The sequence below is a fragment of the Protopterus annectens genome, chromosome 7.part0 (assembly GCF_019279795.1).
Source record: "Protopterus annectens isolate FY-2018-M chromosome 7.part0, PAN1.0, whole genome shotgun sequence".
NCBI classification, from domain to species: domain Eukaryota; kingdom Metazoa; phylum Chordata; order Ceratodontiformes; family Protopteridae; genus Protopterus; species Protopterus annectens.
This window is the reverse complement of record NC_056739.1, coordinates 1157124615-1157139869: the sequence shown is the minus strand read 5'-3', so window position 1 is coordinate 1157139869 and position 15255 is coordinate 1157124615. Positions and strand designations below refer to the sequence as shown.

The following is a 15255-nucleotide window of genomic DNA, read 5'->3' as shown; positions in this document are numbered from 1 at the left end:
ACCCAACTGGCCATATTTCTGTGGACTATGCCCAGGATATTGGAGCCCCTTGTAGGATACTTTCAATGGCTCTTTCACGCAGACACATACATAAATTACACGCATGTATGCATGCATACACAAATACCCCAACATTAAACTATAGCTTTGTTTGGCACCTATCAAGTAAAGCCATTGCTTTTTAATTCCTCCACACTCCTACTACTAACAATCCCAAATAACTTTGTTCTACAATTTGAACAGCAGAAGTACAGGATGTACAGCAGCCCAACTTACCTTGTCATTAGCACTGCTCCTTCCTGATTGTCACTTGCTGTTTGATGTACAAGGCCTTCCACATTAAGATGTGACATAACTGGACTGATGCCAAGAATTAGTAGAGTGCATCGATGGATGACAGAATTGCATGCTGCTGTATAAAGGTCCTGGCCTTCCTGAAGGCCAATACTAATCCGATGTTCTTGCACAGGCTGAGGAAGCTCATGTTCAATAGAACTTTGTCCAATATTAATGTTGACTGTACCGTTTATTCTATCTCGTTCTCGACTACGTGCTACCTCACGGGCAGACAAAAAACATTGAAAAATTTCTGAAACACAGAACACAAAAATAGTACATTACTACAAATAAAATAGAAAAATCAAACTCTACCAATAGATCAACAATCTTCTTATTCACTGAAATATGTGATCATTAGGCTTTTGACTGGAAAGTAGTAAGGCAAGGCATCAGACTGCATCTTTGCCTAAGCTTGAGAAACCGATCAGGGCAAGTCCACGACAAATGTGGGTCTACTCCTCCATGGTTTTGATGGTCATACTTATTAAGTTACATGAAGTATTCTAGTATAAAAAAATAAATGCATATATAAATTCAGTGTCTAAAAAAAAATCAGGGAGGAGTACCCCTACCAATATTGCCAAGAACTTAGTGAAACAAGGCCACTTATACAACTGCCACTTATCACAAAGATCCAGAAATATTGTCTGCTCTCACCATTACCTGACAGGACTCAGGACTCTTAAGAAAAAGCAGGTAGTAGTCAAACATCTTCAGTTATCAGGAACTACTTTAAAATGATTTAGCAATACATGCATTAATGCACAGACATTGTATTATATGCATGTGATATAAAGGTATACAAAAGAATGTGCGCACACAACTTCTAGACAAAAAAAAAATTGGAAAAATGAGGATCAAATAAAAAGCACTACAAGTACTGTCTGTAAAACATAATACCATTTTTTCTTCAAACTAATGCGAGTACATCAAACAGTGAATGGTTTAAGAGCAGCAAGTCACAAAGGATAAACAGTACAGCAAAAGAATGATGAATCTATAAACAAATGAAGCAAATATTTTAGTAGTATTCTTAATAATAAATCACCATCTCTTACTAGGGAAATACTGGGAGGGAAAGCATCCAAGATCTTCAACCACCTGACTCTTGTGATTGCTGGGCAGATTCTGCAGTCCATTGAGTCTTGCTGCTCAGTTTCTTACTCAGAAATTGAGAACCTTTTTATGATTTCCACAGGTAAGGTTTGCAAAGTAAGGCAGTTTTTCTCCATACTGATTTACCCATACAATGATATGACAAAATTTTCTCTGATGTGACATATTTCTGCTCGACTAAATTTGGTTATTTACTTACGATGAGGGTCTGAAGAATGCATATGACACCCTGGTCCTAACATTTTGTTTGGCTTGAGTCATTACAGTCAACACTTGAGAACTAGAGTGTTTTCATCTTTGTTGACAGGCCCTGATCACGCCAAACCTAAGGGGGGGGGGGGGGCTTGATACTCACTACCTGGAGAACTACCACTCTTGTCTGGAACCATTACAGTTAACTCTCAGTTAACCAGAAGCCATAGGGATTGGTAGATGCTGGATAACTCTAGTTTCTGGTTGGTTGAGTTTTACTATTAAAAACAGGCCTGACTAATACTGTACCTTGCACTAATTTGTTTGGTTTGATTTGTTCTTAGGTTGGGGAGAGAGGGAATTTACTCTCGTCATCCTTTATAAAACTCAAACTCTAAAAATATAAGTTACGTTTGTGCGGAGGGAAAACAAAGTGCAACACATGAAAACTGTATTGTACTTGTTCGATGTTTTTTTTTTGCCAGTTGCTTTAAATCCAGTTAACTGAGAGTTTACTGTACTCAATTTTTTTTCACACAGTGTATCCTTACCTTACATCTCATGGCCTCTCAAATACTTATTTTTATGGTCGTACACCTAGGCAAAGCATTGAGACAATCCTCATTTACACAGTTAATGATGTCCTGATGGCAAGGCATCACAGTTTAAATTCTATATTGCCCCTCTCTTTAATTATCTTCGACATTGTGGCCCATGGCAACATTCTGCAGCACATAAAACTCTAGTAGGTTTCTACATGCACTATGCTCAAGTCATGCCTCACAACTTTCTGGTGACTCTCGGAGGATGATGTCAAGAGATAATACCACTGGCTCCTTCCCAGAGGCATACGCAGTACTACATTGCTTCATTCTGGCCCAGCTGTGATCACAGTGTATATGCTTCTGCTAAATGAAGCCATTATGGGGACATACATTTTATTATCAATTTTATGCTTACACCATCTAGCGCACTCTTGTCCTTTTCTCAGGAGACAGTGTACTGTTTTCACAGACTTAAACAACAGCTTGTATGAAATCCTGCACTGGCTGGTGTAGGACCAACTTAAATCTATCCGATCAACTACCCGGTGCAAACATATTATCTTATTAACATATAAACTCAATTTGGCAAAATCTGACACTAAAATGAATTTATGTTACCATCCATCAAATACTCTGTTTTCCACCTCATTTCAAGCAGAAACCATGTGGAATTTCCATCTCATGCTTGCGATCTTTGTGTGACCGAATAACAAGGCTGACTTAAGGGCATCCTATTAGAACCTTAGGAATATATTCTCATATCGAACACCTAATTCTTTTCTAAAACGTCACAACTGTAGTTCGGGTCCTGGTTTTGTCTTCAGTGGACTACTGCAATGGTTTTTATCATGGACTAATGGACAGCAAACTAGCTCACCATCAGTGGCTGCAGAACTCAGCTGCACGATTAATGACAAGCACATCTTGAACCAGCTAAATTGCTCTTGTAATGAAGAATCTGCACAGAATGCTAACTGCAGCCAGCCTGACTCTTTACCCATCATGACCTTTAAAGTCAGGGCTATGTCTATTACCTGAGCTTATCTATTAACATTTGAGTTACTGAGATCCTACACCCTGGCGATGTACTACAGATATTAAGGTTAAGGAGTTGCTGGTTGTTCCACAGATATTTCACAAACCAGAGATAGGCTGTCTTATAAAACCAGTTACTTTTCCTGACTGGGGTGAACGACTCAAAGCACTCTTTCAGAAGGTCCTTGAAATACTACCTTTGGAGAAGGGTCTATCTGAACTCAAAAGGGGAATCTCATTTAGTTAAAATATTCTGTCTCACTTAGTCACATACAGAACTTGATATATTTATTTCCATCTGCTATGATTTTTTTTATTTGTTTTTACTAGTAAAATGCTTAAAGCCTAAGCATTCACTTACTGAAATAAAACAAAATTAAAATAAAATAAAGCAAATGCCATCTGTAGCTAGTTGCTGTTAGCTATAAAACTGATTATTCTATGTACCCTAAAAAGGAAGGGTGTTGAAATCCTTCCCTATATTAAAATTAAACCCTCAAAAGTGCTACACATTCAAGCTAGTTTTCAAATGAATTAATTAATTTTCTAACAACACACTTACTACAGTTCAGAATTGTGTGGAGTGTAGTCCAAACCCTATCCCAGCATTTAGTGACCGCAAGACAGCGAAACTGTCCCCAAATAGAGATGCCAACTTATCACAGGAGAGACACACACACACACACACACACACACACACACACACACACACACACACACACAATTACTTAAAGTATACACAACTATGGATTAATTCCAATGATCAACAATTCACCTACAGCATATACATGGTACGTGGGATGAAAAAGAAGCATTCAGCAAAAACTCGTGTAGGCGGAGGGAAGACATGCAGATTCCACAAAGGTGGTAATCCAAGCAAGAAATGAAGTGAAGTACCAAGTGCTGTGGGGCAGCAATAACCATTTTTTTCCGAAATCAAAAAGTTCCATCAAAAGTTACTTTACAATACATTAATGTGGATTTACAATAAAGATACAGACCGTTTGGACCTCTCAATAATTTAACAGTAGGACTTCCACCTACAGAGATGACAATCTGGGTTCAACTACTGGCTGACCTGCCATATCATCATAGGGCTAAAGTCAAAAGACTAAACAGATAGTGTGGCCTAACTTGCTTTCTAACCATAGAAAGAGGATATAAAATACTGATGAGGCCCTTACTGAAGATAGAAAGCAGAGCTGCTCAGCACCCCCAGAACTGGTGAATTGGACAAGACAGAAAGTAGGCTGCAGGTACCAGAGCAGCTTAACACCTGCAAGGTTAAGTGCATCTCCCCTTCACTCCAAGGTTGATAGGCAGCAAATACAACATCCTGGAGGTTACCAGTTCAACAACCATTATTCAACGAAACACTCAGCACATTTACAAAGGAAACTACTTTTTAACTGCCAAATTCAGCAAGATCGTTTATATCTTTAACTAGTAAGTTGAGTACAGAGTTTTAGCGACAAAGTCTATAAGATATTTGCTAGTTTAGCCAGTTCAAAACACTTTGAACACTTGTTCATGTACATTTCACAGGACAGCACTGGCAATCTGAAATCCTTGAAGGTCACCAAAGCTGAAAGTAGTGGGTCAGCTTCTGAATGCTTGACTGCCTCTCACTTGGACTGAGCATGTCTATTATCTTCACCATTAGTACTACTTCTGCTGGTAAGTTTTTTATAACCAATGTAAGTCGACATTTTTCATCCTCAACAGTGCCATAAACTGCTAGCAAGCATATAACAAGACCTATACAAAAGAGAAAATTAATATGACATGGAAGATTGCATCCTCCAGCCTTTAATCTTTCCATTAACAGCTTGAGTTGTCTGATCTAGAATCACAGAGAAGCTACATGTTCTAGCAAAAGATCAACAGGGATCTGAGTTCTTCAAAGTAAAAAAAAAAAAAAAAAAAAAAAAAAAAAATTCCTTATCAAATACTCACTCAAAAACTGGTGATAAAGCACTCTCTCCTTCTCACTACATACTGGACCACAATACCTATACACTTAAAGGTAGTGAAGCATTTATCCAAGTTTTTAAAGTTTCAAACAGCTTTCTCTTCCAATCTTGTCTGCAGTGCAGGCCAGTATACTGTTCTATCTTTCTGCTACATGACTACTCTCCTGTTTGTACTTGGCATTTAATTGTTTGTCAGTGCCAACCTTTTTTTTTCCCATTCTGAATAGCATTCGCTGCAATTCACTCTTATTAACTGCATAAGCCCTCTACTACTGGCTTTCTTGTACACATACTCTTCCTTTGGTTTAGTGCATTTTTCAGAACAACCATTCTTGCACCTCTATTTGATCAAACACTAGCATCTTTCTCTGGTTTATAATGACTGGTTTTAAGCCAGACTCAATGATTCTTGATATTTGTCAGTGCAGGGGTAAAAGATCTTTCAAAAGCACTCACCACCAGGTGAAGACAATTTATATTGAATCATACTTCTCAACAGTGGCCTTTTCTGAAGCAAAGTACAAATTGTGTTAGTAAACTTACAAAAACAGCAGATGTTTGAATAGATCACTGTTGCAGTAGCACGTAACTATATGGGATGTATCCTGCCAAAGATCGAACTTACAGCACAACTACAAAAGCTTCAGGGCTTCTTCCACTCACACAGTGCATCTGTTGGAGGACAAGTGTGCAGCAGAATAACGATAGACATATAAGTGAAAAAACTCAAGAGTTTCGTGGCCCAAGTAAATGATGGTCATGTGTACTAGAAGAAGAGAGGACACTGGGACAGGGAATCCTTATTTTGGCCAAAGGATTCCAAAAACAATAGGTAATTAAATCACAACAAAATATAAAAGGAAATAAATGGGTATGGGATTATAGTACTACAACAGTGACATATTCAAACATCTACTGTTAAATTTACTTACACAAGTGTACTATGTTCATTGTTACATCATTGTTGAAGTAGCATACACCTATATGAGATGATTTCCAAAGCAGAGAGAGCAAAGGAGGAAGATTTGGGGACAAAGTACAAACTTCCCTGAAGAACTGCCTTAGCAAAACCTGATCAAGAATTACAAAAGGAGTCACTCTTGTAATCCTTTGTAAAAGTGTGCACAGATGACCAAGTAGCTGCCTCTAGAAAGGATCCAAAACCCAACCATTTCCAAAATGCTGTAGAAATAGCCACTGCCCTTGTAGAATGGGTTTTAACCTTCTTAGATAAGGACTGACCATGTTGACAGTATCCCAACTAGATACAGCTGGACAACAATCTAGACACTGCCCAATTTGACACAGGTTGACTTGCTTTCTTTCCATCAAATGAAACTGTTGTGGGCATCATGAGAATGCAGACTCCCCTCCCCTTATTTTTAGGATCAGGAAAGAAAAACAGGAGACTGATGCACTGATTAAAGGTATATTCCAAAACCACCTTAGGTTATCCTGTCTCTATCAAAGATAAGGAAGGGTCAGGTAAAAACAACAGCCTGCAACTCAGTAACTTGTCAAGGCAAAGCCAAAGCTAAGAGGAGAGCAGTCTTCCATACCAAGACTCTCAAGTCAGCCTGATGGACTAGTTTAAAAGATGGAATAGTTTCTTTAAAACAAAATAACAATCCCAACAAGGAGCCACCTCTGTCTTCTTGGTGGTCAGATATGTAACCCCCCCCCCCTTCAAAACCTGTTTCACCTGATGTAAGGAAAAAAGTGGAGATCCAACAACAGATGAGTAAGAACAGATGAAAATAAGAAAAAGAAGCAGGCTCAAAAGGAGCCTGAGTCAATTATTCAAGTATAAACCGAAGTCTCAAGAAGGAAGAATATGCTTCCTGGGGGGGGCTGATATGAAGGACGCCTTTAAGGAACTGCTTGATCTCAAATCTAGAGACCAGAGGAAGATTCAAAAGCAGAAACTGCTAACAACCCTGAACTGAGCATTTCAAACAGATACTGTAAAGTGTAGAAACAGAGAGTCTTCTCCCTTGAAAGGATCCCAGTTCTCTTTTTGTCTCCAAATACAAAATCTCTTCCATTTAGCCACATAAGACCTTCTAGTAAGCAGGCTGCATAGCCTCCTTTAATACCTACTGCACGTCCTTAAAAAAAGGTGCTTTAGTGGGATAACAATTATCATCTAGGCAGGCAGATGAAGCTTCTGGAGAATAGGGTTGAAGTGTGATCCCTTGTCCTGTGTTAACAAATCTATTCTGTGAGGCAGTCTGTGGTAATTGCCCATGTGCATTTTCATGAGAATGAACAAAGTACAGTTGTGTACACTTACCATAAATGTAGATGTTCGAGTGTATTCACTGTTGCAGTCATCACCTGTGGGTTATCCCTGCTGTGGTAGCCCCTGTAAAGCCCAAATACCAGAGTCAATGTTTTTCTGCATCGGTTGCTGTCACCTGTAGTCTGACTTCAGGTCGTCAGTGCTATATAGCACGGCAGCCGACGCCATTACATCAGTTTTTCTTGCCCTAACCCATCAGAAGCACAAGAAAATATGGTAAAGTGGTCCTGGGGGCTAAAAGCCACTATGGGAAGCTTATGTCTCACAGGGAAAGAGGATATAAGAGGGGGGGGGGGAGGGAAACCAGGACTGCAACAGTGAATACACTCTAACATCTACATTTATGGTAAGTGTACACAACTGTACTATGCTCTTCGTGTTTCACTGTTGCAATCATCACCTGTGGGAGGATTCCCAAAGCTGATAAGAGGGGTGGAAGGATAGGTTAGAGCCCTAGGCATGGGTCAGCAAGCCCTGCAGAAGTGCAGAGGCAAACCCTGCCCTAGACTTGGAGAAAAGAGGTAGGTGGTAATGCTTTGTAAAAGTATGGACAGAGGTCCAGGTGGCAGCTTTCAAGATGTCCCTGGTGGGGACACCTCTGAGGAATGTTGTGGAAGTGAAGGCTGCCCTAGCGGAATGTGTATGAATAGACTTGGGGGGGGGTGATTTCTCATGTAGTCTGTAGCAGAAATGCTTACAGTGAGATATCCATTTGGAAATTGCTTGCTTGGAAATGGGCTTCCCCTCTGCCCCTGTGGCAAAGCTGACAAGAAGATGGTCTGTTTTTCTGAAGGGTTTAGTATGGTCTAGGTAGTATCTGAGTTGTCTGTGCATTTCTAGTGAGTGCAGAATTCTTTCCCCCTTATCTAGAGGGTTGGGAAAGAAGGTATATGTATGGCCTGGTTGAGGGTCACATCAGATACCATCTTGGGCATAAAGGAGGGGTTATTCCTCAGGGAGACCTTGTCTACATGGAAAATGATGAAGGGCTCCATGGCCTGAAGTTCTGAAACCCTTCTGACTAAGGTGAAAGCTAGAAGGAAAGCAGTCTTCCAGGAGAGGTATTTCAATTCTGCTGAATCAGCAGGTTCAAATGGAGGTAAGGCTAGTTTTTATAAAACATAATTCAGGTCCCAAGGCTGGTGTGGGTGACCTTCTGGGAGGTCTGATATTAGAAGCCCCTGAGGAATTGTTTAATCAAAGGATGCGAGAAGAGGGGCTGTTCTGAATCGAAATAGCTGGAAATGGCTAAGGCATGGATTTTAATACAAGAGGAGAGGCCACTATTGCGTAACTCGGCTAGACAGTCCAAATAAGAGGGATGGAAGGTTGTGAGGTACTGGCCCCTCTGGACTGGCTCCAGGAGCAGAATCTTTTCCATTTCCCTGCATAAGATTTTCTGGTGCTGGGCCTTCTGTCCTCTGTGATAATGTCTAGGATCTGTTTAATTAACAGGGATCCCTTGTTTGCTTTTAAAGTATTAGCCATGCTGACAGATTGAGAGAGTCTGCAAGTCTGGGTGCAGGACCCCCCCCCCCCCTGGGGTCAAGAGGTCTGAGATCAGGAGAAGCTGCCTGGGGAGCTATAATGTCAGGTTGTGCAGTAAGGGGTACCAATGCTCTCTGGGCTAATCTGGAGCAATGAGGATGGCCTTTGGTCTCTCCTCCCTTATTCTGATCAGTACCTTGGGAATAAGAGGCAGAGGAGGGAATGCGTACACAAAGAGGGAGTTCCAGGGGAAGGTCAAGGCATCCACCTTCCACACTAGGTGGTGATACTCCCTGGTAGAGAATTTTTCCAGCTGGTGGTTGAGGTGTGAAGCAAAGAGATCCACCTCCGGAGGTCCCCACTCCTGAGTGACTTGCAGAAAGATTTTTCTGTGGAGCTGCCATTCATGGGGGTCCAGTAAGTTTCTGCTTAGGTGGTCTGCCAGGGTGTCGTTGACCCCTAGTAGGTATTGGGCAATTAGGTGTAGAGCCATGGAGGCAGCTATCAGCCAAAGGTTCATGTTTAGCCTGCACAGAGGGTAAGATTGAGACCCTTGCTGTTTGTTGATGTACCACATTACTGTGGTGCTGTCTGTTTTGATAAAGAGAACCCCTGGCCTGAGATGGGGTTTGAAGAATGTTAGTGCCTTTTGTACTGCCATCATTTCTTTCTGATTGATGTGTAAGGGAAGGTGCTGGGCATCTCAACAACCTTGGGTGCACTTGCCTGCTAAGTGAGCACTCCAAGTAAGTCTGAGGCGTTGGCGGTGATGGTCTAGCCGGAAGGGCAGAAAATGAAGGGAAGACCTTTGTTCTTGGCACAGGCCCCTCCCAACCAGAGAAACTCAGCCCTTATACAGGGGATCAGCAGGAGAGAGGTGTCTAGAGGCTGAGATTGCTGACACCAAAGGTTCTTTAGATACCACTGAAGTTTCCTCATGTGAAGCCTGGCCAGAGAATTAGAAGGATGCAAGATGCCATGTACCCCAAGGTTTGCAGGAACTTCCTTGCAGTGAGGTGACTTCTGGAAGCTAGATGGGTAAAGTAGAGGTGCAGGAAGCTCTGCTTTTCTGGGGATAGGAAGGCCAATTGGGTGCTATGTCCAAGCAATGTTCTCAAGAAAATGATCTTCCTGGAGGGCATTTGCTTTGATTTCTTCTCGTTGATGATGAACCCTAGGGAAATTAGGAGGGTTTTGACAAAGAGAGCAGCTTTTCTTTGCACTCTGCCTGAATGAGGCAGTCATCCAGATAAGGGACAATCTGTATATTTCTCTGTCTGCAAAGTGCTATAGCCAGGGCTAACCATTTGGTGAATACTCTGGGTGCAGTATATAAGCCAAAGGGTAGTGCAGCAATCTGAAAGTGTTGTGAGCCTGCTCCTAAGTGGAGGAATTTCCTGCAGGATTACCTTATGGGGATGTGGAGGTAGGCATCTTTTAGGTCTAGAGTCACTAGCCAGGCATTTTTTGTCAGCAAAGGTAAGCAGCTGCTGGAAAGTTAGCATTTTGAATTTGGGGACCAGCAGGGAGGTGTTCAGAAAGGATAAATCCAGGATGGGGCGCCAAGTGCCCTCTTTTCTGGGAACAAGGAATGGTCTGGAATAAAAGCCTCTGCCTGTTTGATCTGAGGGGACAGGTTCTATTGCCCCCTGGGATATGAGAGTTTGTACCGGTTTCAGTGCCTCTGCCCACTGATTTGGAGGTAAGTTTGGGCATCCTCTTGAAATTGGGAGTTCGTTGAAAGAGAATTTGTATCCCTGAAAAATCATTTTTTAAGACCCACTGATCCTTTGTTACAGAAAGCCAATTTTCTTTGCAGAGGGAGAGCCTTCATCCCTACCTTTTCGTGAGTGAAAGGCAGGCATAGGGGGGAGAGGGAGTTATTAAGAGTTTTTGCCATAGAAGGGTGGCTTATAGCTCCCTGCCTTGGGGGTGGAAGTGGTCCACTGTTTGGTTCTCTGCTACCGCTGGGATAGGGGCCTGGGTGGTCTGTCAATGCAGGGCTTACCTTGGCCCTGTCTGCTAGGTGCAGGGAAGGACCAGTGATTAGAGGGAAAGTTCCTGCTGAACCTGGGAGGTTGAACCTGAAATAAATCTTTTACTGTTTGCATAGATTTTGCTTTGTCTTCCATCTTTTTAAGCACCTCTTCTGTTTTTACTCCAAACAAGTGGTCTTTTTCCAGGGGTGCATCAATTAGTTTAGACCTGACATGATCAGGGAGAGGTTTGTTCCTTCAACCATGCATGTCTACTAATGACAGATCCTGACACTGCTGCCCTACTTGAGGCTTCTAGGGCATCATATCCACAATGTAATGAGTGTTTGGCCACTTGACAAGTGGAGTGCAGTAAATCTGCTAACACTTTCGAATTGGCACATTCAGGAAAGGTTGAAATATTTTGCTTTAATAGTTCCAAAGTGTGTTGTTGATATTTTAACATATGGAACTGACAGTTGAGAGCTCTGATAGCTAAGGTTACAGAGGTGCATACTTTTTTTTTTTTAATCTCATCTGCCCAGAGCTATGGATTCCTTGTTAGAAGGAACAGGATTCGTGGCAGAACTAGTCTTAGCTCCTTTTGGTCCCTGTGCAATGACCTCTGGGTCTGCAGAAGGATTTCTGTACAGGTATTTGTGAGAATCCGGTACTCTGTAATACCTGTCAGGTTTACTGGAAGCAGGTGGAAGAGTGTTAAGGGGCTAAGCTGGATTCATGGAAAACAACATCCACCAATTCTAAAATAGGAGGGATGGCCAGGGGTCTGTGCTGGGGCAACTCCGGAAACTCTCTAGGTCTTTTCTTAGACTGGGGGAAATCTTCCCTGAGGGTGTAAAGGCTTTCCCCAAAGGAAAGGCCTTCTGGTGGGGAGGCAGAAGGAATGGATTCCTCTGCATCTGAATCCTCAATAAGCAATCAGAGGTGGTTGTTCCTCTTCAAAATCTGAATAGTCAGATTCCACAGAATCCTGCTCTGTCATAATTTCTGGGGAAGGGTGTCTTTTCCTTTTAAAAGTTGTGACCTGACTAGCTCTGATAAGGGAAATGAGATCCTCCACCATTTTAAGCATTTGGGCTTGGGGTTGTGGAGCAAAAGCAAGATGGTGGCTGGAGGCAGATTTTCTAGGAGTGGCCTGGCTTCTAAGGCTAAGAGTATCCATCAGTCTAAGAGAAAAGGTAGCTGGATGAGAAGATGCTGTTTTTTGTCTAGATTCAGTAGTGTGAGAGGCCTCCTCGAAAGCTGGTGCCTGCATCGTGGCTCCTGACCCAACTGAGGCAGAGACAGACAAAGGCTTGGAAGACGAAAAGGATTTCTGCGCCATACCAGACTCCAAAAGGGTCTCGGTAGAGGCCTGCGCAGATATAGAATAGGGCATCAGGGGCTGCAAAAGCACCTCAATGAATTCCGAAGAGCTGACTACCTGCTTAGAGGTAGAGTCGGTCGGAAGGCTTAGCCTTGTGTGGTCTGTCTCTATCTTTATCTCTTTGTTTTTTCGGAATGTCCATGGATTGTTGGCTGATGGACACCATTTCGGAATGCGAAGACGGAAGACAAAAATACCTGTCCACAATAAGGGCTCTATGGTGAATGGTTCTCATATTAAAGAGGGCACAGATCCGGCAACGGGGGACATCATGGAAAAAAAGAAGAAAAGCTGAAAAACTGCTTTGTTGCTGCAGGCACACAGTACTTGAATAATCCAATCAGGAACCAAGTTCAAAGATAGGAAATAAATAGACTTTGACACAAAGCGCTTTTTGTCTTGCACAACAGTAAAACTTCTTCAGATGAAAATAAAATACATTCCCCATGTTAAATACACATCATATCCAGTCACATGATACTCACAAAACCTAGCCAATTGCTCCCCAACCAAAGCCTTAAAGGGACACTTCATACCTAAAAGGTTAAAAAATAATAAGCATATCTAATCAAAAGTAAAACTTCATAAAATGCAAGACATACCTAATATATGAAAAACAACACTATATACTAATCACATTATATAATAAATCTATTTTATAAAAATCTAATGACCCTAAATATGAATGTAACAGTATAAATGAATAAATGAGTCCAATAAAAGGAGATGAGGAATTAAGCGTATATTAAAATGAGTTCCTCGTAATGGGCCTGTTCATCTACTAAGGCTATTAAGTTTCAAAATACAACTAAAAGTGCACATTTCATTGAGACGTGGGTGTTAGTACATAATTGCCACCATAACTCAAGTCTTTCAAGGCGTGCCGATTCAGGACCCCCTTTCCCATCAGGTTGAATACTATCAATTACCTTGAACAAGAACTTATAGTTCGGGTTTTCATATGAATGCCTGGCCAACGCATTCTCCAATTTCCCTTTTCTAATATAATACAAGTGCTCATACATACGTTCTCTTAGTTTCCTATCAGTTTTGCCAATGTAGAATGCGGCACAGTGTTGACACTGAGCTAAATACACTACTGACCTGGATTGACAACTGTACCTACTTTTTATTGTATATTTAAAACCCCTGATATAGAAAGTATACCCCGTTGACATGTGTTAACAATAATTACACATGTGGCATTGTAGCATTCCTATCCTTCCCCTTTGATGGAATGGACGACTTTGCAAAAGTTGTTTTAAATTCTGGCCCCTTTTCCAGATGGCTTTAGGGAGTTCTGGGAGTTTACCCCTAAGGATACTCTCATTTTGGATAATAACCCAGTTCTTGATCAAAATGGACCAAAGAGTAGAACTGTCCAGACTAAAAGATGTTATAAACTTCAACCAGGGGGCAGTATCAACTTTTTGGGTTGTAGTCAGGGGAATCAACCTCAAATTTGTCTTCCTCAAAATAGGCAAATACACTCCTGAGAGTCTCTTGTCGGTTACTTCTTTAATTAATCTGTTTAGCAGATGTTCAGGGTAGGCTCGTTTCAAAAACATATTTTGTAACAGTAGGCATTCCTGCTAAAAGTCGCAATCCCTGGATACCACGTGGGCTGCTCTAACCAATTGCCCCTTGACAACAGAACATTTCTGGTACCAGGGATGGCAACTACCGTAATGCAGAAATGAGTTGGAGTATGTCTCCTTCCTGAAGATTTTTGCACATACGGAATTACTACTGATGTCCTTAAAGTCGACATCCAGGTAGGAAATCATAAAACAATGGGTAAATGATAGGAAATCAGTGGATGAATTAAAAAAAAAAGAGACGAAAGTGTTAGCTGTTTCTTCGTCCCCGTCTATTAAGATTAAAATATCTAAAAAACATATGTAGTATACAATGTGCATAGTAACATCCCTGTTCTTCCAAATTAATTCCAGTTTCCCAGTAGACCATAACAAGGTTAGCCATGCTCACCCCACATGGCGAGCCCATGGCTACACCTATTTTCTGCAGGTAAATTTTGTTATTGAAAACCAGGTAATTTGAAGTCAAAATAATGTCCAAAAGTTCCAATACTAGTGAGATCTCACTAGCTGAAGCACCCCGTTTCCTTAACATGAAACTGACCCATTCTATACCTACATCGTGAGGGATCGACGAATACAGATCCCTCACGTCGATGGTCAAAAAACTGTAGATCATATCAAATTGTAAATCACATAAGCTGGACAAAAATGACCACGAATCTTTACAAATGTATGGTTCCTTTACAACGTATTTCTTCCAAGATATTATCCACAAATTTAGCACAAGGACAGGTAATACAATTTATCGCATCAACCAAAGGTCTCATTGGGGGATTTTCTACCGATTTGGGGATTTTAGATATACCGAACAAGATGGGGGTCCTGGGTGAGAGCATGTTGAGATAATTAAAAGTTAAGTCAATCTATCCCTCTATAAACAAATCATCTATAGAGGAACGTATTCTCGAATAAGCCTGATTAAACTCATTCCTGGATTTCTCCACACAAGTATCACTATGCAAAATACTCATCATTTCCCAACATACAATTCATTGGTCATAATAACCAGTCCTCCCCACTTATCAGGTTGCATTATTCTTACTCCAGAAGCCCTGATAATATCCAGGGTTTGTTTTTCTTCCTTCGTAATATTATAACTTCTATTATTTGTTTGAGCAACTGAAAAATTATTACGCAAGTCCAGTTCACAAACTTGATTAAACAGATTTAAGGTTGGATGTAAAGGTGGCAAAAAAGTGCTAGCAACATGATACTCAGACTGACACATGGAATTAGCATCCAGTAAGACATTCAAGTGCAATTTACGTATAAAAAGTTTGACATCAATTAAGGTTGAAGCT

The 15255-nt window shown here is 41.2% G+C and overlaps 1 protein-coding gene across 5 annotated transcripts in view; it reads right to left on the bottom strand.

Moving 5' to 3' along the window:
- HERC1 (HECT and RLD domain containing E3 ubiquitin protein ligase family member 1) overlaps window positions 1–15255 on the bottom strand; it is a 3987333-nt gene that overhangs the window by 2724031 nt on the left and 1248047 nt on the right. For all 5 annotated transcript variants that reach the window (XM_044077739.1, XM_044077741.1, XM_044077740.1 and 2 more), the window contains exon 23: window positions 277–589. In XM_044077739.1, coding sequence (XP_043933674.1) covers window positions 277–589 — 313 coding nt within the window. The remainder of the gene's footprint in view (window positions 1–276; window positions 590–15255) is intronic.